Source organism: Aristolochia californica, unplaced genomic scaffold, assembly GCF_029961685.1.
Source record: "Aristolochia californica isolate CCGP_79_NKW_82.1479 unplaced genomic scaffold, dmAriCali1.0.hap1 SCAF_4, whole genome shotgun sequence".
Classification (NCBI taxonomy): Eukaryota; Viridiplantae; Streptophyta; class Magnoliopsida; order Piperales; family Aristolochiaceae; genus Aristolochia; species Aristolochia californica.
In genome coordinates this window covers 3,276,013-3,296,559 of record NW_027182103.1, presented here as the reverse complement: position 1 = coordinate 3,296,559, position 20,547 = coordinate 3,276,013, and the positions used below count along the sequence as shown (strand labels likewise).

The following is a 20,547-nucleotide window of genomic DNA, read 5'->3' as shown; positions in this document are numbered from 1 at the left end:
TTTAATAGCTTCCATCTCACTCCGAATGGTTGCTTCCAGTTGTCTCACCGGTTCCTCCTTCAAAACCTTTTGTCACCAACTTATGCCCCTAAATCATTATTCACCGGTTCACCAAATGAAGCAAGAATAGGGGCAAGGCGCAAAACCCTACTTCCATAATAGAAAACGAACATTAAAACAAAATAAAATAGGAAAAGGAATTGGAGATGATAAACCTCCGCTTGTCATTCTTTCCTATCCTAGAAAAAAAAAGGAATACATAAAAATAAACGTAAACGAAAATATGGCACTGGAATGAGTAGAAAGAGAAAGACAGTTTCTATTGCCACCCGTTTTCTGCACCAAAAAATCGCAGCACGGATTAGAAATCGAGAGCAAGGGAAACAAAATGAGCGAACGAAGACACGAGAGAGGCATATGGGGGTTAAGTATAACCAAACTTAAAATATATCTAATGTGATAAACCTAAGCCATTCTGGTCTTCAATTTGAACTGGTGTCGATCCTCAATTTGCAACTTTCACATGATAAGGGTAAGGGCCCTTGCCCCACCAACTATAGGAGGCCAAGAGTGAGGCTTCCTCCAGTCCATGTACTTTCCTAGATTGTGCACCTTTGCCAATAGACTCCCAAATGTGGATAATGAACAATGGAGCATACTAATGTATAATAACCAATTTAATAGACCTCAAGGAAAGAACAAACATCTCCATCAATAGTGTTTATTCCATTAGAAAATAAAAATATTAGATGTTAAGGGACCCAAAAGGGATAAACTATCTATTATCTTTAAAGTTTGAGATAAATAAGAGTAACTATCAACCAATTAAAGAGGGAATTAAGGATAGTAGTTAGAGTAAAGGGTATTTTTGTATATACTAATGAGTCGACTCATGAGTTAACAAGCCAAACTTTGAAAATCTAAAGTTTGGTTTGTTATACTTAACCACCTTTATTTTAAGTTTGAGTTTGAGCCGGAACAGAGTTTATTTTTTAGCCCAGCTCGAATGGTGTGCCAGCCAATTTGGATCGGTGCCACTCCTAGATGTGGTCATCCACTATCGGATTCGGATCTGTCCGCCAAGTAGGAAATTCCGATTCAAATTAAATTTCGGCGCTGAGAGTCATAAATTCCTGTGACGCTACCCTTACCAGGGCGCTTTTTCAACCTTCCTTCCAGCAGCTGACGCGTACGGCTGGGATCTAATCCCACCAATTGTAGATCTTCTGCCCTATTTATATCCCCTTCGTTGTCTTCTAAAGAGGTTCCGTTTTTCTTTTCTTTCTTCTTCCTTGGCTGCCCGATCGTCTTCGCCGCGAGATCTCCACCGCCGCATATAGGGAAACGGTCCGAAGCGCTGAACTAATAGTTTCGGGAGGTCTGGGCCTTCAAAACGAACCAGATCTTGGAGATCCGTATTCTCTGCGGAGGAGAAAGCATATAGAAGAACATATATTAACCTACTTTAACGGCTGTTCCGTGATTGTTATTGTGGATTAAAGATTTTTGCGGTAGTGATCCGCTTGCTGTTGAGAGACGAAGCAGTTCAGTGTAGTTACGGATTCCGAAGGAGCTTCTCGATTTCCTGAATTAAGTTTGCAGTGGAGTTAAGATTTCCTGGAGGATATCTGATCTGCTGGATGTTTTCGGGGTAAAAGTTTGCAGATATTTAGCTTATCTTAGGGCGCGGTTGCTACCTTATGATCGTCGCTGGAATTAATCGCCTTTTCTTAAACCCTAACGAGGAGAACACCCTAAATCAGATGGCGAGAGATGGACCTCTTCTGATCGACGACATGGAGGAGGGAGAGATCTCGGATTCGGAATCAGTGGAGGAGATTTCTGAACAAGATTTTGTACACGAGGCTGGGGCCTTGAAGCCGAAAGCGGAGCTGATGGATTGGATGAGGCTGTCGGGAAATTATTCTGGTAATCTGGCTAATTTGGCCTGGATGCAAGCTGTGAAGAATAAGCCATTGGCTGATATCTTTGTTAAAGAGGATGTCAGTGCTGAAGGGAATGTCAGAACGTCCGATCGGGCGGTAACTGATGACCAGAAAGGCTTGCCAGATAAGAAAAATGAGAAGAGTATGGATTGCGTTGTGAATGTTAGTGATGATAGTGGTGATGAGGTTGAGAAGGAGGAGGGCGAGTTGGAGGAAGGGGAGTTGTTGGAAACAGAAGAATACTTAGAGTTGTTGGATGCAGAAGTGGTCGACAAATCTGAGAATACTGAAGACAGATATTCTAATTCTAATAAATTGAGTTACAACAACTTAGAGAAGGAATTCAAGGAGAGGGACTTTGAGAGACAGGTTAACTCGGTGAAAGGAATTTTGAGGACAGTTACTGTGAGGGATGCCGAGATGTAAGTTCATATTTGGAAATAGCGTAAATTTTACTTCGCTTCAATTAACTTGATGAATTCATTATGAAATTTCAGTTATCAAGTGCAGATCTGGACTTATTTACTGGGTTGACTGATGTAGATCATTTCATGGCGTCTGTTCTCAAATTCGCAATGCTATGGAAATATTGAAGCAAGTGATCTCAGAGTCTCGTGTACCCTCGGTGGATGATCTCATAGAGAAAACATTTGCGGGAATCAAAACTCTTCATTCTGTAGGATACTCGAATCCCTTAAGTTCATTTCATTATTATAGTTTTACCTTTGTTATACAAACGTTAAAATCATTTTTGTCATCATTATCATTATAAGTCTCTGAGACATGCTATGACGGGGCATGAAATGTAGGTATTTCGTGCTGGGAACTTGAAGCAACAGGAACTATACAGAGACTCATTTTTGAGGTTTTCCTTTCGCTACCTATGCATTTTTTTTTCTCTCAAGAACCAGCTGTGTAAATTTTTGTCCATAAACTTATAAATGGTTGTTGACCTTTTCCTTTTTGCTTTTTGTACTACAGGTTTCTCTCTAATGCAAAGGACCAAAGTCCCTCTCTGTTTTCATTGAACCAGATTAAAGAGGTTGCTTTTTTTTCTGTTCTTTTTTGTTTTATTTGTTCATTTCTCCATTTTCTATTTATCTTTGGAACATGTGTTTTGAGTCTTTGGTGTTTGATGTGTGACAGATAGAAGTCATGATGTTGTCAAATTCCGGGTCAACAAGTTTGAATATTAGATCTATGGAGAAAGAGAAAGAAATATCAAATTTGAATGCCTCAGTTAATTTGATTGATGGTGGTGTTGTAGCTGAAAGCACATTTCCTGGTCATGTTTCTCCAGAGAAGGCCAGAGCTACTGACTCTGATAGTAGTAATATTTTATCTGAAAAACTGAGTGCAAGTAACTTCAGAAGTGGTACTGTGTCAATGGACAAGCATGTAAAGCTTGGGTCCGATAGCAGCAATATTTCATTGGAGAAGGCGATAGCTAACACTGGTACTGATAAAACTGGCAGAAATTGTTTCGAGTCTTTGAAACTTGAGCCACTATCTAAAGGTAAAGCAGATTTTGGTCCATTGCTCAATGTCCATGTTGATTATGACATCAATAGTCTTCCTTCACCTACACGTGAGGAACCATTACCTGTGTCGGTGCAAAAGCCACAGAGTGGTGTTGATGGGTTGCATAACTCTCATTTGATGAGTGGTAAGCAGCAAGAGGAAGTAGCAGATGGTGCTAGTCTGCATCCTTATGTAACAGATGCTCTGAAAGCTGTTTCAAGTTATCAGCAGAAATTTGGTCGGAGTTCTTTCTTTATGAGTGACAAGCTTCCAAGCCCAACTCCTTCAGATGAAAGTGACAATATGGATGAGGATTTTCATGGGGAAGTTTCCAGTGCTGCTGCAGTTGGTAGTGTGAAAACAGTAAATTCTTCAATTCCGCTTCAAGCCTCAACAGTAAATTATTCAATTCCGCCTCAAGCCTCAACAGTAAATTCTTCAATTCCTCTTCAAGCCTCAACAGTAAATTCTTCAATTCCACTTCAAGCCTCAACAGTAAATACTGGGACACATATGAGTGGTTCAAGTAGCATGGGACGAACAGCTGCTAAAAATACTGGAGTCTTGGATCCTGGGACTAGCCCAAATTGGAAATCTTCATTTAAAAGTCGTGATCCTAGGCTCAGGAATGCACTCTCAGGATCAACTACCATGTTTGTTGATCTCAATAACCGCCCTCTTACTGCTGAAAGTAATGCATCTAAAAAAGAAGTACCTGGAGGAATTCCAGTTATGAAGAAGCACTCTGTTGCGGAAGACTCTGTTCTTGATGGTCATACTGTAAAAAAGCAAAAAACTGGTTCAACTGATTCCAGTGCCTCTAGGGATCCACGGGTGCATGCTGGACTGGGAGGTTGGCTGGAGGATTCCAGTTCTTTAGGTGCTCAACCTGGCAATAGGGATCAATCTTTGCGTAACATGGATATTGTTGTGAGGAAAGCAGAAAATGGTGATACTGCTGCAAAAAATATAGCAGACACCAATGCAGCATCTCAACAATTGCCAGTGGCAAGTACTGTATCCTCGGTGGTTTCATTGCCTTCACTGCTAAAAGAGTTAACGGCTGTAAACCCAACTATGCTTTTGAAACTAATTCAGATGGAACAACAGAGATTAGTGGCAGGAACTCAGCCGAAGTGCAGTGGTGCTATTTGTCCTCCAAGTACAACCTTACCTGTGCCAACATTTTCAGGAAATATTGTTTCTGCAGGAGCCTCAGAACTCATTCAAAGACCTGCAAAGCCTCAGATTCCATCTCAAACATGTTCCCCGGTGAGCTTACATTTGATTGTTTGAGATTTTATGATCATACTGGTGTAGTGTCATTTAGGATTTGTAGTGCTTGTTTTGCCTTGCTTTTGTCCTTGGCCTTTTCTTTCCCTCTTAAGTTATTTAAGAGTGTTTTGGTGTGCCCTTGAACCACATGTTCAGAATTTTGGAGGCTTCTCAGGTGAGTGAGTTCTTGCATGCACCATGGCTATTTACAAGGAAATGTTTAACTCATATGTTTTCAGCTCATTCTGCCATGCAATGAGTCTTGGACAAGAGAGATTAGTTAAAATGTTTGATGTGGTGATGAGCTATGAGGCCCTTTACACTTCTTCTATGTCACTAGCTGGGTTTTTAATGTTTTTCTATGTTTGCAGAATTCGCCTAATGAATGGGGCAAAGTTCGCATGAAACCCCGTGACCCTCGTCGCATTCTACAGAACAATATGGTTCAAGAATCTCCAAAACTGGGTTCTGATCAGTTTAAAACAGATGGGCCTGTTCCACCTCTTGTGCCGGGCATCATGGACACTACAACAGTCCGAGAGCAGACTGATCAGGCATCAACTTGTTTGCCTGCGCAATCCAGTCAGATACCTGACATTGCTCCACAGTTCACCTCAAAGCTTAAGAATATTGCTCAACTTGTCTCAGGTTCCCAATTAAATAGTATCCCGCTAACTGTTCCTGAAAGCGGTGCAAAATCGTTAATGTGTACTGCAGACAAGCTAGATGCTCAATCTGGAGGGGGTTCACAAGATCAACCGAATGGCAGCGATCTCTCCTGTGGAGAAAACAGGGAACAGCCACAGAACCCATGGGGAGATCTAGAACTCCTGCTTGAAGGGTATGATGACCGGCAGAGAGCTGTCATCCAAAAGGAGAGGGCAAGAAGGATAGAGGAGCAGAGCAAAATGTTTGCTGCTGGAAAGCTCTGCCTTGTCTTGGATCTCGATCATACCCTGCTAAATTCTGCCAAGGTAAAATTGGAATTCTACTGCTAAATTAACTGGTGAACCTCTACTTTGCAAATCCACTTAATTTCATCTGCTTCATCTGGTTGATCAGTTTGTAGAAGTGGATCCAGTGCATGATGAGATCTTGCGGAAAAAAGAAGAGCAGGATAGAGAGAAGTCACAAAGGCATCTTTTTCGCTTTCCTCACATGGGAATGTGGACCAAATTGAGGCCAGGAATCTGGAACTTCCTGGAGAAGGTGGAATTTATGTTTTCCTAATATCTGTTCTGCTTCTTTGCTGTTTACAGGTCAGTAAGTAGCACAAATGTTACTGGTTTTTCTTTTTAATCTGATTTTTGTGCCTTGTACGGCTATTACAGGCTAGTAAGCTGTTTGAGCTGCATCTTTACACCATGGGGAACAAGTTGTATGCTACAGAGATGGCCAAAGTTTTAGATCCTTCAGGAGCTCTCTTTGCTGGGCGTGTTATTTCAAGGGGAGATGATGGTGATTCCTTCGATGCAGATGACCGGATTCCAAAAAGTAAGGATTTAGATGGTGTTTTGGGTATGGAATCAGCAGTAGTTATCATAGATGATTCTGTCAGGGTTTGGCCGCACAACAGACATAACTTGATATTAGTTGAGAGGTACCGATCGTCTAACCTGTTCCTATGTCTGCTTTTCCCTGATTTTGATTCACTCAACTAAGTTTTGTTTCCTTTCGTCAGGTATACCTATTTTCCTTGCAGTAGACGTCAGTTTGGACTTCTGGGTCCTTCACTACTGGAAATTGATCATGATGAGAGGCCAGAGGACGGGACCTTAGCATCATCATTAGCAGTAGGTTCTTCTACTGAATATCTTAACGGATTTGTTTTTTATTAAAATTTTGTACAAGAAGAACGATTTATTAAAGTTAATTAAGAGTATCATATTGGCTTCTAATTCCATGCTTTTGTCCTGGAGAATAGGTTATTGAGAGAATCCATCAGATCTTCTTTTCACACCCTTGTTTAGATGATGTGGATGTTAGAAACATTCTGGCAGCTGAACAGCAGAAAATACTGTCTGGTTGCCGGATAGTTTTTAGCCGGATCTTTCCTGTTGGAGAAGCTAATCCTCAGTTACATCCATTATGGAAAACAGCAGAGCAATTTGGTGCTGTTTGCACCCTGCAGATCGATGACCAGGTCACTCATGTGGTTGCCAATTCTCTTGGCACCGACAAGGTACTTATTTTGCCTAGATGTTGCATGTTACAAGTAATTGCATCAAAAGAAAAACCTGAAAATTGCCGTGCATACCATGTTTTGTTTATAATGTCGCGTCCTTCTTTTCCAGGTGAATTGGGCACTATCGACAGGCAGATTTGTTGTTCATCCTGGCTGGTGAGAAGCATGTTCTTCGTTTTAAAGATTAGCAGTTTAGTTGTCATTTTACTGGAATGAGTCACACACACTCCAATCTTTTATAACAGGGTGGAAGCTTCAGCTCTGCTGTACAGACGGGCAAACGAGAGGGACTTTGCAGTTAAGATTTAGCGACCTGATAAGTGGAGTCCCCATGGCAACTAATTCAGGATGGAGAAAAGAAACTGTACCCTGGGTAGCAAAATGGGTCCCCATGGATAGTGAGACCGAAGAAGGAATCATGAGGTGCCTCCAGTAATTGGAATTAACAGAGGCATTGAAACCCTGGATAGAAACAGGCCCACGGGAGAAGGATCGATTCGAGTTGATCTGGTAACACCTGGCCGGTGTTCCTTATACAGGCTCCCAGCAAGGGCACCAAAGATTGCATTGGTCCAGAAAATATTAACTATAACGACAATAATCCACGTCCATGACAAAGGTGACAGCTTTAACGGCCAGAGGTGGGTTAAGCAAACTACGCGGGGAGATGTCTCAGGTGGAGGGTTTTAGGTGGTCCTCACTTCTATTCTGTCGACAATTACAAACAGGCTTAAAACTAAAGGCTAAAAAAGTCAAAATTGTCGTAAAATTTTTTACCAGCCAGTGAAAATAATCAGAAGCATATTCAAATTGTAACTTATAATATGTTTTAAAGCTAATTGGGTACCCCAAAAAGGATGAAAAAAAAAAGGATCTGAAAAACAAAAAGCTAATGGGAATAAATTTCCCTGGTAAAGGCAGCAGTTTTACTTTATACAGCAAGGCATTTAATTATTCCATTTTGTAGTATAAGTAAGTGAATAGTGTGAGAAGGCGCTCTGTAATTCGGGCTTCTGTAAGAAGGAAAATGATTGATGGTGAATCCGGTGCCAGGGTATTTGTCACTGTAATTCGTAGCGAAGCCTGGTAGTTTTGCCCGTTTGTGGCGAAAAACGACTGGCTTTCGCTGTCAGTTGTTGGTGTGGTATGGAAAAGCCGTCCACGTGAAGTTTAGAACGTGGTCTGACGGTGGCCATGTGTTTGAGGAGCCGACCGTTCTTCTCTTCTTCTTCCCGAGTAGAAACATCGAAAACAGTAGATCCAAAAGCTGGTTTTTCCGGTAGAAATATATTTTTTAAAGTTTTAACCCTTCCGAGTGTCTGACATCTTGTTGGGTTACGTTTTATTCCTATAAAAAAAGGGTTGAGCTTGATCATATAGCAGCTTTTCGCGTTTTATCATTTAAAGGTTTAAAATAAAAAAAATTGTATTTGGAGATCGGATTAGAGGACTTGGATTGAAGCTAACATAACATGAAATCTTGTAATTTTCTTTGCTGTTACATTCACACTGTCACACTATTTCATGGACCGACTCCCTTGAAGGTCAACAATTATTTACAAACATTTCATAAATTTATAAAATATATCCATATATACAAAGTCAATTGGAACGCATCTCCACCTTAGACGGGACAAGTTCCTACTGAACCTGCTCCATTGCTCAAGGGCTTCTGGCAAAGTGACTTCATGATAGTAAGTGGCCTCAGAAAGCATAAGGAGATACCGAAACTGTTAAAATGGTACCCCAAATGGTTGTATAGAAAGAGCAACTATCTGAATATGATCTCCTTCCCTATAGAACACCTTCTCTTTTGCAATTCATCACAGCTTAGGATTTTCCCCTCGACAACCATCTAAAGAAAGCGGGTGGGGAGAATTACCGAACCTACTCAGAATGAAATGAGCATATTTTGCCATTTCTTCTCATTTTCTAAATTTAAATTTCCTGCCCATGCATCAGTCTAGAATTCCACTGTCCACTACCTTGACATGGAATCCTAACTTGTTGGTATAAAGCTGTTTGAATTCACAAATGGACTTTCAAAGGCTTGAAGTCCTAAAAGTGAAAGTAAAGGAACTCCGTGTTCAATCCGGATGAGAAAAATAGTAATGGGCGAGGGTGGATTGGGTTCGGGAGGGAGGGAGGGAGGAAACTGGTGCTGATTCACCACCCATTACAGATAAGAGATCGGAGATCTGAACCCACCAGCAGTGCCCACCTTTGTGTTGGCAACCATGTGCATCCAACCGAGCCTTGAGGATCGTCTCTTGGTAAACCATGGTTCAGTCTCCAACTTGTACTTTTGTGTAAAACAACTCAACTCCAGAATATAATCAAGAAGAACAGCTTGAGGGGGAAGCCTGGTACCAAAGGAGATAACTGCATCGAGGGTACCAGTGGCCTCCAACTCCGTTTTCTGTTTCGTCTGTTCGATCCTACGAGAGGTCACCAGTGCCGAAGTTTTCTCTGAGACTTTATATTCATGCACGATCATTTTAGTTTTGGATGCCTGGAGGCCGACCTTCATATAAGACCAATGTCTTCTTCGCACCGATCTCTTCTACCCTGTAAAACACTTTTTATCTACTTCGATGGCTTTCCAGAAACCACCTGTCACGGCTCGGTTGGGCCAACTCGCTAAAAGATCATGTAGATGAAACAGGTAGGTATTCTCATCATGAATGACAGAGTCACTGGAAAGCTTCTCAGCTATGATTTCTTGCACAAGTAGTGCAACGTAAGCTCCACATTTGTGGGACGAAACCTGTGCCTTGAGGAACCTCCATTGATGAGCGTGGGATCATGTTTAACTAAGACTGAGAAACAAACAAGTAAAAGGTAACAAAATTAAAAATGATGTCTACTGATACAACTGAGTATGAAATGAACATAAGTAAATGACAACTTAATGAAGTAGAATAGACATGAATTCCATGGCTCTGTTTTGAGGAGTTTGGGCTAACTAGAAATCATTGAAATAAGAGAAGATAAATAGAAGACATATAAAACTATATAAAGAAAAAACCAAAAATTTAAAAGGATAATTGAGGCTGAAAAAACATTTTCTCTAGTCAACTCCCAGAATTTGCTTTGATATCATGTTGAATTTCTAGAAAAATGTGAAGTTGGGTCCAAGGCTCATCCCAAAATAACTAACCAACTTAAGAAAAAAAAATTTAACTAATAAACTTAATACCTTTGTACTCACTAATCCATGTGAGACTATTCCTTAACACTCTCTTTATGTGTAAGCCCTCTTTTGTGGCTCTACATGTGGGTAATTTGGGTGGAGACCCACATATGAGTATTTGCTTTGATACCATGTGAAGTTGGGTCTAAGACCTATCCCAAAATGACTAGCCAACTTAGAAAACTTTTTTCTTAACTTATAAACTCAATAGATTTGTACTTACTTCCATAACAAGAAAAAAATATTTTAATGACTTATTATAACTGAGTATAATGAACATTTATTTATAATATATGAAATAAGTAGAATTCGATGACAATTAAAATGCCCATGTCCTAGTTACACCCAAAATCTAACTCCTAAAGATAAATCCTAGAATACATAAACAATTGAATATAAACTGTGACATTCAATTGAGACTTCTTCCCATGAGACTCTAGTTAGACTCCACTATATTAATTCTTGCTTTATGAGATTTCTTGCTATGAGAATAATGTATAACTCTTCCATACATACTCTTCAACATATTATTTTTCTTCTTACTCTTATTGCTCTTTTGTGTTTTCTTTACTTTTATCCTGTTGAGTCTACTATAGTGCAAGAATGAGACAATAGACTATTCGAAATAGAGAATTAAACCATAACTCATGACACATCTAGCCATCAAGACTCTGATATCATTTGTAAGTTTCAAAGGACTTATCCCCAAGATTATTTTAAATCTCGTTTAAGTAACATGAGTACTAAAAAGTAGACATTTTTGGATTACCCAAAAATAATAATTTGAAGCTCTAATTTTCTTTTATCCTATCTCTAATATCTCTTTATTTTTTGTGTTTCACAAATAGCCCAACACACCATCTCTATACTCTTAGCCTAATCAGTCGGTAGTACTAAGAGAATGAGATGGTTAACTATTTAAGGGTTATAGTGGGAGAAAAGGAAATCATCTCATCAATAATTCCCTTAGGAAAGAGAAATGTTTCAAAGCTAGATAAAATTGTAATTGTTGATATTTAAAAAGCAAGTGACCCAAATTTCAAATATTAAACTAGTCAATGTCAATTGGTCAAGGTTTAAAAGTTGAGATATTAAATTGTAACAAAGCTTGATTAAACTATAATTATAGATAATTTACCAAGCAAGTGATCCAAGTTTAAAATATCAAGCTAGTCGGTGTCAATTGCTCGAGGTTTAAAAGTTGAGATATCTTTCGTGAGATCATTAATTATCTTTTATATTTTGCCCTACAACACGTCCTACTAATTATTATTTTTTGAATGCATCTTTCATAACATATTAAGGTCCAAAAATATTTTGTTGGCCCAAAGTGGCTCCTCAAGAGGGGGGTGAATTGAGTTTTTAAAAGTTTAAAGTAAGTGTGTTGAATTGAAAATTAAAGCAAATGAAAAATAAATCATGCACACAATATAATTGACACAAATATTTTGTTATCGATGTTCCCCTAATGGTATTCACTGCCCAATAACCTTTGCTTGGAATATTACACTAATTTAACTCCATTACCTAGAATTTACACAAAAGAGATTTTGGCTCTCCTATAAGCTCACATGTATACTCAAATACTCGATTACAATAATCTCCCCAGAGATTTGGCTAGATTCTATTTCTAGTAATCTCTCTATCTAGAATTCAAAGTCCTTGATAAACCTATGAATTGAAATGTGAAAATACAAAAAAAGGAAAAACTTAAACACTTGTGTTTGATGGAGAGACAACCTTCTCTTTTAAAATCTCCAAGCCTCCAACTTTGAAGCACGATTTGAAACGAAATTGGAGCTTGTATGAGTGAAAGCAAGGAGTGATTTTAAGATGAATGAAGAAATTACAAGATAAATGACACTTTTTCTCTCAAAAAGGACTTTGAAAAGGATTTCAAATATGAAATGCTTTGATCAATATACGTTCGCCAATATATGTTCAATAACTTTTCAAAGACATGCTTTTGGGGATATATATAGTTTTCCCAAGCTAAACTAGTCATTATTTCATTTGCAAAAAAATTAGTAGGTTCATGATTGATCTATGTAAAAGTATTATCGATCAATCATGTATAACAACTATATTTTTGTCAAATATTTGGCTAATTGATCAATGGATTGATCTATCAATGTCAGTATGCCAGATCTGACAAGTTAAGTTGATCAATCAATCCATCTAGATTGATCGATCATGCATTTATCCTACTGGCTATGCAACACATGTATGATTGATTAGTAACAAAGGTATAATGGATCATGCATTATGTCACTCATTTGCATACTTTTGTATGATCAATCAATCAATATGTATGATTGATCATACTTTATAATTTTTCAATGCCTGGACAAGATTGATCAATCAATCCACGAGAATTCATGGTCCATGGGGATTGATCGATCATGCTTTGTAGCAAATTTTGGTCAAACACTATTTGATCAATCAATCACCTCGATTGAAAGATAGGTATGCATTGGTAAAATATGTCATGAATGCAAAGTGTCTTACAGTTCCAAAAATTTCATTTGTACCTCAAGTTTGAAGAATTAGGGTTGCTCTCTTACATAGGTAGAGTTTTTGAGATTTGCTAAATAAATTTGGCTCTAATCTTCAATTCTTCATTTCTTCTTTTGTGGGTACTTGTTAAGATAACTCGACACATGTTGAGCTTGAGGTCTTGAGATACTTATTCCAATTCTTTTGCATAGACTTTAATTTTTGTGTCTCTTGAAATAAAAACCTCTGAAATAATAAATTTATAATTGTTAGATCAATTAAGTTTTTTTTATCATCAAAATATGGATGAGAATCAATACTCTCTCAACATATTCTTTGTGTGATTGATCAATTTCTAACTCACTCAAAATAAATATATATATTTTGGATCCCATGATGTTCAAACTAGATTAAGGATGAAGAGAATAACAAGAGAGAGAGAGAGAGAGAGAGAGAGAGAGAGAGAGAGAGAGAGAGAGAAGAGATGTGAAAAGGGAAGGAGAAGGAGAAGGAGAGAATAGGAGAGGTCAGCTAAGAAAGAGAGAGAGAGAGAGGAGGGAAGGAGGATTAGGTTAAGTGACATGCCTAATCCTACCCCGCAATGTGTATTTATAATAATGAAAAAGTTCATAATTACATCAATACCCTTTACTCTAAGAAAGGGAGGAAAAAAGACAAAAATGAAAAATAATTTACATCATACCAATTATAATTCGAACTTATCTTCCAACACTCCCCCCTCAAACTGGGAGAGAGAAAAAAGCATGTCCCATGTCTCCATTCCATTGTCTAATACGTAAATATTGCATTTAATATTTTCAGCAATGCTACTTTCAAAAGCAAATCTACCTTAATTTTCAAGTAAATTGAAATAAATGAGTGCCAACAGATAAATCTTGTTCATGCTACAACACGAAAGAATAACATTAGAGAGGAAAAAAAATACTCCAATAATCTTTCTATGACTTAGAATCTCAAAATTACAAAAAAAATTTATAAAAAATCACTTCGTCACACCTTCATTCATCATTCTAAGCTCTGTCAAATGGACCTTATTGACAACTAAAGGTATGTTGTTCTTGAATAATAATGATATAAAAGAGATGGCTGATGCATGTCCCATATTGGTTAAAGGCAAAGACTCAGTAATTTACACACCCACAACTCCTTCAGGAAGAGAATGAATACCCAAAACATAAAACTCAAATGGAAATTCAAGGTAGTATGCCTGAAATTGCAAACACTGTTTCCATGACCACTCCAATAAATAGAAAATAAGTAACCAATTTTCCCACACACTATACCTACAACAACCTGAGATGTGAGGTATCATTTAACCTCTTTATCTGCCAACCAGACCGTAATGATCGTTGTAAGACTGTCATCGAAGAATCATCTATACAAAGCCTATGAATCATTGCTGGACTGCACCCAAGCAAACCACTAAGGAGACATTTGATGGGTATTGCATGTGTGAAAACCCCAATAGTATAGGTGGTGCTTCGAGTGGAGGTTTCATGGTAAGCCTGATTGGTATCTCTAGGAGAGAGTTCATCCTCAACCTCATTATCCACCATTGACATGAACTGGAGCCTGCTTTTACCTGATACCTTTCTCGACAAACCTGGCCGTGGAGGCCGGGGAAGCATATCCCAATGTGGGAGAGACGGACCGGGACTACCTTGAATGGGATTGGCCAGAATCTCTGAATTACTACGGGAAAATCCTTTAGATTCATTACGATGTGATGTATCTATAAATGGGCGCTTTTCCAATAATCTTGATACTATGTTATTCAAGAATTCAACCATGCGGAACTCCACCTGTCTCAGTGATTCTCCTTCTGGTGCAGAGAAATCAGGTTGGCATCGATCTATAAAACTTCTCATTTCCAATGTGTATATTTCTGATTGGAGGCATCCCTCCCACTGTCCCTGACTCATTTCTGTTAATGCATCTGAAAATTGTATTTGTTCCTTGAAGAAATTCAATTCCTGAGAAAATGTGACACATCAGACAAAGGAAGAATAAAATAACACATGAAATACATCCACAACAAAGAATATGTATATAAAGTGGGTCCATAGCAAAGAATATAGTTGAGAATCAGAAAACATCACATATATTCTGATTATTTACTCAGGACACGAAAAACAACATTCTCCCATCAAAGCTAGCGCAACCAAGCCAGGAGAAACCAGTATTAGCGATCAACAATCAGACGTAATTTCATCAATTTGTTCATTAAGTAAATACCATCTCAAATTGGTCTCGATCCTACCAAAATACTATCACATAATATAAATATAGTTAGTTGCAACTCTTTCCAAGTAACAACAAATGCTATCACGTAATATAAAGAACTGGAACATCAGCCAGACCCTTGAAACTCAACAACCCTATTTGAGAAAACTGTTCTGATAGTTGTCACACGCATAGGTATTTAATAAAATAAGGACAAATACCATCAAACAAAATAGAACCACTAACGATCTGCATCTTTGGATGGTACTAGATTTAGAAAAGTAATACGCCAGTAGATGTAAAGGACCAGTTGAATCACTCAAGAGACTGAACTGACATGCAAGTGTCTGGCCTTGCGGAAAGAGCTTCATTTTCTTCCTGTTCTACAGATTGAACTATAAACTGCACTAAATATAAATGGGAAATTTATATGAAGACACATTTGTTGCTTCACACACCACAAAAGCCCGGATGGTAAAGGTATAAATAAACCAGTTCTTCATGCATGCACAACATAAGCATAACTACAAGTAAAAATTCCTAATGCATATAATTTTATATGAAAATCTTGGAGACCATCACCAGAGCTTTGTCCAAACTACATCAGAGTCAGCTACATGAATCTTTTATCTCTATTCTAGTCTATCATTTGATAGTTCCATTGCAAGATTGTTCACCTTCATGTTATTTTTTTCTGACCACTTCCATCCATATCATTTTGAGCCATCCTTAATTTCTTCTGTCCCTTAGCAGACACTGAAAACACTACTTGCTTCCGATGGAATATGTCCAAAACATCTCAAGCACTTCTTCTTGATTTTCTTGTCTGTCTGCATCATTCCTAGCTATTCTCTATTACAGTGTTTTCACTTTTGTCTTTCCTATGGAACTACACAGACAGCCCCTAACTAGTCTATAGATACCATCAGCAGATATCGTTGTTCACTGCTCAACACTGCGCTACAAATGGCCTAAACTTGTCTTTGAAAAGCTTGTGGCAACCATTTTCCAAAACATGATATTGCGAAACAGCCAACCACTAATCTACAATTCAACTGTTAAGCATTTGATTTGTGTACACATCCTCCTGAATCTTGTTTTCCTTTCAAGACACGCACCCTAAGTAACAAAAGAGTTTCAAGCTACAGTGAAGAAAGAGCCAACTTTTTTCCCAAATTACAGACAATTTACTTGGATCTGAGACTCATCCTTTTTAACAGAGATTACTAAAACAGGAGAAAAAAAAGAGAGGGGAGTCTCCTAAGCCATGCCCTCCTTTCTTTTTCACAAACTGCACTCCATATACGGGTGAAACTTGAACTGAAGACCTCAAACTGGAAACACACCTATGTAGCCATTGAGCCCCGGGCGTAATCCACTAAACTGAAATTGATGGTGCTGGGATTCAAGCCTAGACATCCACACTGCCTCCTTATTTTAATTATCCTATTTCCTCAATCTCTACACTGTCAAAAAACACTATGCCATGCATCTGCATACATGAAGGGGCTAATTCTTGCAAGAACAGTAGGAACTTCTGAATCACAAGGAACACTTAATATTAGCCATAGAAAATCTCAGACACCAACATGTGTGTAAATCTCCATAGGAAGCCATCACCTTCAAAACAATAAGCGATGGCAAAGAATCGTAGCTGCCACTTACTGGAAAGATACAAAAGTTGTCCAATTTCAATCAAGGATTGCATCACTATCTCAAAAAATTTCTTTTTTACATCTCTGAAGTCCAAGAAACCAAGACAAGAGCCCAGAAAATGGTACATTAGCTAACTCACGAAGCAGTCAAGATGATACTATTGATCTTTTTTAAAGATTTTATAAACATAGCGTTCATATTTTCGCATCAGCAAATGAAAATTTGAATTGAATTTTTTGTGCTTGCCATTATAATATGTGTTAACAGAAAGGAAGCTTAGGACGACTACATGGACTGTCTAGGAGAAACAGCTGAGGTAATAAAAAATATAAAATCATAAATAAGGCTGCTCCATTGATCTAGTTTTGCAGGTTAATAAGGACTACCTCAAGTATCAGGTGCAGATATAAATGCCTACTAGTTTCAACAAAATATCCTGTGCATTGCATACTCAACACTTAAGGTCATAAAACTGCAAAAATGAGAAAGAGAACAGATAATCCAAGAGCATGAGGAAGCACCATATTCTAACACATTTAGTGGTGTCAGCACAGAGGCTCGTAAAGAACATCTACTAATAGCAAACCCATCTAGTGCTTTATTAGAGATTCTATCAATGCCTAAGTTCTTGGTAGTTTATTTGGAAAAACAAGTGCAGGAACCTTTTAGGTAAAGAAGCTTCAAAGAATCCCAGTGTTTATTGTTGCCGAACACTACTGTCCCCAAAGCTCTGTAAATATAATTTTTACAAGGACTTCCAAGCTAATAATCTCCAATGACGATGAGGATCATGTACGCATAGTTTCTGCCAAGAGACATCGATTTGTTATATCTTTCACCGTCTCCGCATTTGTTCAGTTAAGCCAACTATTTGAGAAATCCATCTAAAGCATTACTAAAACCTGGCAACAGCAAATGCAATTGTTGGAAGATATATAATTAACCAGAAAGTTACACCTCGCCTAGTCCAGCAAAAGACTACGCGAGTAGCGACGAGCAACAGCACATCTATAACAACGACTCATAACCCCACTCAAATATAATCAGGTTCAGGTATAACTTCAGCCTGGCATCAGATATCACCTCAGTCGACGCCGTTAACAAAGTAATGCAACAGTCGAAGGATCGTCCGCACAAAAGCGGAGCAAAACTTAACAAGAAATGTTTTTTCTGTTGTGAGTTGTGACTACAGAAACATATAAGAGCAGAAGCTTTCCATCTTCACGCGACAAAGAGATGATAAACAGTAGTGCCAGGAAATCGAGAGAATTACCTGGCAAACGGACAGAGCGGTGGCTCTCGCCCTTTCCAAAGGAGAACAATGTATGGCATTGAAACTGACCCCCTGAGATTTAAGAAAGACTGCGAGAGCCCTGGCCTGGCGATTCCCGTCCGCAGTCAGCCCCGCGGCGGGCCACCTTCCCCCCACCAAGTCCGGCCTTAGAGAGGCTCCACATTCCCCGTGAGCTATCAAGTAAACCTCCACCGTCCGGTTGACGCCCGCCGACGAGATCAAAGGCAAGGGAGGCGGAGCCGCTGACAGAACATTGTAGGGGTCCCACACTTTAATGGACGGCCCAAGGCGCGGCGTGCCGACAGTCGATAGCTGCGGCGAGAGGGGCGACGCCGAGGCGTGGCAGGGTAGAATTTCCGGCTCCTGCTGCAGAACCTTCTTCAGAAGCACCCCGGCGTCCCTCGCCGCCGCGCCCCTCTGCTCCTCCTCCCCCTCCTCGTCCTCATCTTCATCCCCGTTCCTTTCTTGAGACGACTGAGCGGCACCCATTTTCTTCTCCTCGCAAGATACGAAATTCTTCAAGATTACAAGTCACCCTTCTTCTAATGGAGTAATGCTACTGCATTCCCCAATACAAGGATCGCCCTCGATCGGGAAAAACATGTCGATGTCAATTCCAGATCTAGGGCTTTGCGGCAGCAACAGATCCGACTTCTAAAGTCCCCAGTTGCCCCCAAAGCTTCGGCTGTCTATCTTTCTTCCTTTCTTTTTTTACTTTTTCTGTTTCTTTCCTCCCTTTTCTGTCCCTTCCTTCGCATTTAAATTTTAAAGCTTTGGTCTCATTCAGTTGAACGCAGGACGACGGTAGTCACAGTCGATCCGAATCTGCATGTGGAATAGAAGATTGTTTTCCTATTTAATTGCAGAAATTTACAGCTATCGGTAGAAAGAAAGGACATCGTTGGTCATCGCTGTCGTCTTTTTTATTTTATGCGTAAACAGTAAACGGACTGTTTAGAATTTATATTACCGTTACCGGAGGGGACCTTTGAATCATGTTCCGCTACACCTGGTTTCTCCATTCTTCTTTAACAACATGAAAATGGCTCCCATGGAAGATCTCAGCTGGGCTCCCCCCATCTTTGAAGAAAATGGGAGAAGGGAAAGGGGGTCGGTACATCTCTATTAAAATAATTACGGTCTTAGTATGACATCCTTAGCATATGCTTATATAGATTCACGTAAAATAATTTTCATTGTTATTGACTGGAGCAACATTTTAGATACAAAGCTCTAGGGCATAAGGTTACAAAGAAAAAGTGAGATAAGAAGATGATTAGATTCATAAACTTGAAGCCTAATTACTCGATCAAGTGATCATTGTCTCATGTTCTATAAGCATGCATAGTGTGATAGGAATTTTTGTCGATGATTGATCCAAGTCGCGCAATAACCTAAAGTCTAAGTTGTCCCAAGTTTCACGATTATTAGCCTATAACGATCTAAAACAATGTCACACACCAATAAAATGTTTATATCACTAACCTTGATAAACTTTACCTTCACCTTCTATAGCCAAAAAGTTGAAAGTATTCGAATCGTTAAAATTTTGGTCTAAAATAAAGCTTGATCAACGCTTGTTATATGAGGATTATTATATGACGACTATTTGTTAGGAAATTCACATTTTCTATTCTAATTTAGGTAACATATTTATTATATAATTATATTTTATATTTTTAATTGAATAGGTTTAAATTAAGTGATCTAATTTTGTTAAATCCATTAAAAAATGAGTCATGGATATGAGCCATGAATATGAGCCAATTGAGTAGATACCATAGGGAATTATGGGAACCCTATATAAGGAGACACAACATGGTTATGGTCCCCAAGATACTAAATCACACACAGTTTTTCTTCTCCTCATCTGGAAGAGAGGCGAATGTCCCATTAAGGAATAAGGTGATTTAGTTGAGGAAGACCACAACATTAATATCCGTTCTTATCGTTTGTCACAGTGAAGACGAAATTCACGGAATGGATCCAAGTATATTTTCAATCCTAATATTTTAGTATGTTGTAAATTCTAGAATAGAATTTACTATTATGGATTATAACACTATCTACACCAACATCTTATATTTTTCAAGAACAGAACAACTTAGGAGCAAAAGTTATTGTTGTATTGTGAAGAAATTTACACAACTAAAAGTAAGCAAAGTTTACTAGTAAAGTAAATGTTATTTATTGTTGAATTTATGAAAAAATAAAATACTTCATTGATATCAATAACTAATTGTAGTCAGAGTACATGAACCTCTATTTATAATAGAGGAAGGTAGTAGAGTCTAATTACAATAAAATTACCTTTACCCCAATTACACCAAAACTCTAGCACTTAAAAATAAGTCATAACATAATTAAATAACTCAATATAGATAAAAGACAAACATAACTCAAACTAAAACTCTTCTTGGTCGTGACCCTAAAATAAAGATACTTTTGTGAGTCCTTATTGATCTTCCAACTGATGTAATAAGGATGTCAACTCATGGTAATCATTGTGGGTCCTACTTCTTATGGGTTTGGGCCCATCTTTTGGGTTTTCCTTGGTCGTGTAGGCTTGAGTTTATCTTCCAACATTTATCTTATAAACAATAAGTGTCATTCCATGATGTTAAAATATGAGTTTAAAATTGTGAAGGAATCTATTTATAACAAACATAGACATCATTCTTATCTATTACTACATTATAACATGTCAAAACATTGGGACATTGACCTCCCTTGCTCC

At 38.4% G+C, this 20,547-nt stretch overlaps 2 protein-coding genes across 2 annotated transcripts; one reads left to right on the top strand and one right to left on the bottom strand.

Annotated features, from left to right (window-relative positions):
* Positions 1–1,293: 1,293 nt before the first annotated feature.
* LOC137962601 (RNA polymerase II C-terminal domain phosphatase-like 3) lies at positions 1,294–8,154 on the top strand. The gene is made up of 12 exons (XM_068809569.1): positions 1,294–2,368; positions 2,490–2,622; positions 2,756–2,811; positions 2,928–2,988; positions 3,093–4,739; positions 5,114–5,716; positions 5,805–5,951; positions 6,074–6,342; positions 6,424–6,535; positions 6,667–6,924; positions 7,037–7,083; positions 7,173–8,154. Exons 1-12 carry the CDS (start codon positions 1,701–1,703, stop codon positions 7,234–7,236), a joined length of 4,065 nt encoding a protein of 1,354 aa, XP_068665670.1. The 5' UTR covers positions 1,294–1,700; the 3' UTR covers positions 7,237–8,154.
* A 5,330-nt stretch (positions 8,155–13,484) lies between these two features.
* On the bottom strand, positions 13,485–18,616 carry LOC137962746 (uncharacterized). Its single transcript, XM_068809788.1, has 2 exons — positions 17,790–18,616; positions 13,485–14,610 (listed from the first exon to the last, which is right to left on the bottom strand). Exons 1-2 carry the CDS (start codon positions 18,297–18,299, stop codon positions 13,921–13,923), a joined length of 1,200 nt encoding a protein of 399 aa, XP_068665889.1. The 5' UTR covers positions 18,300–18,616; the 3' UTR covers positions 13,485–13,920.
* Between the last annotated feature and the right edge of the window lie 1,931 nt (positions 18,617–20,547).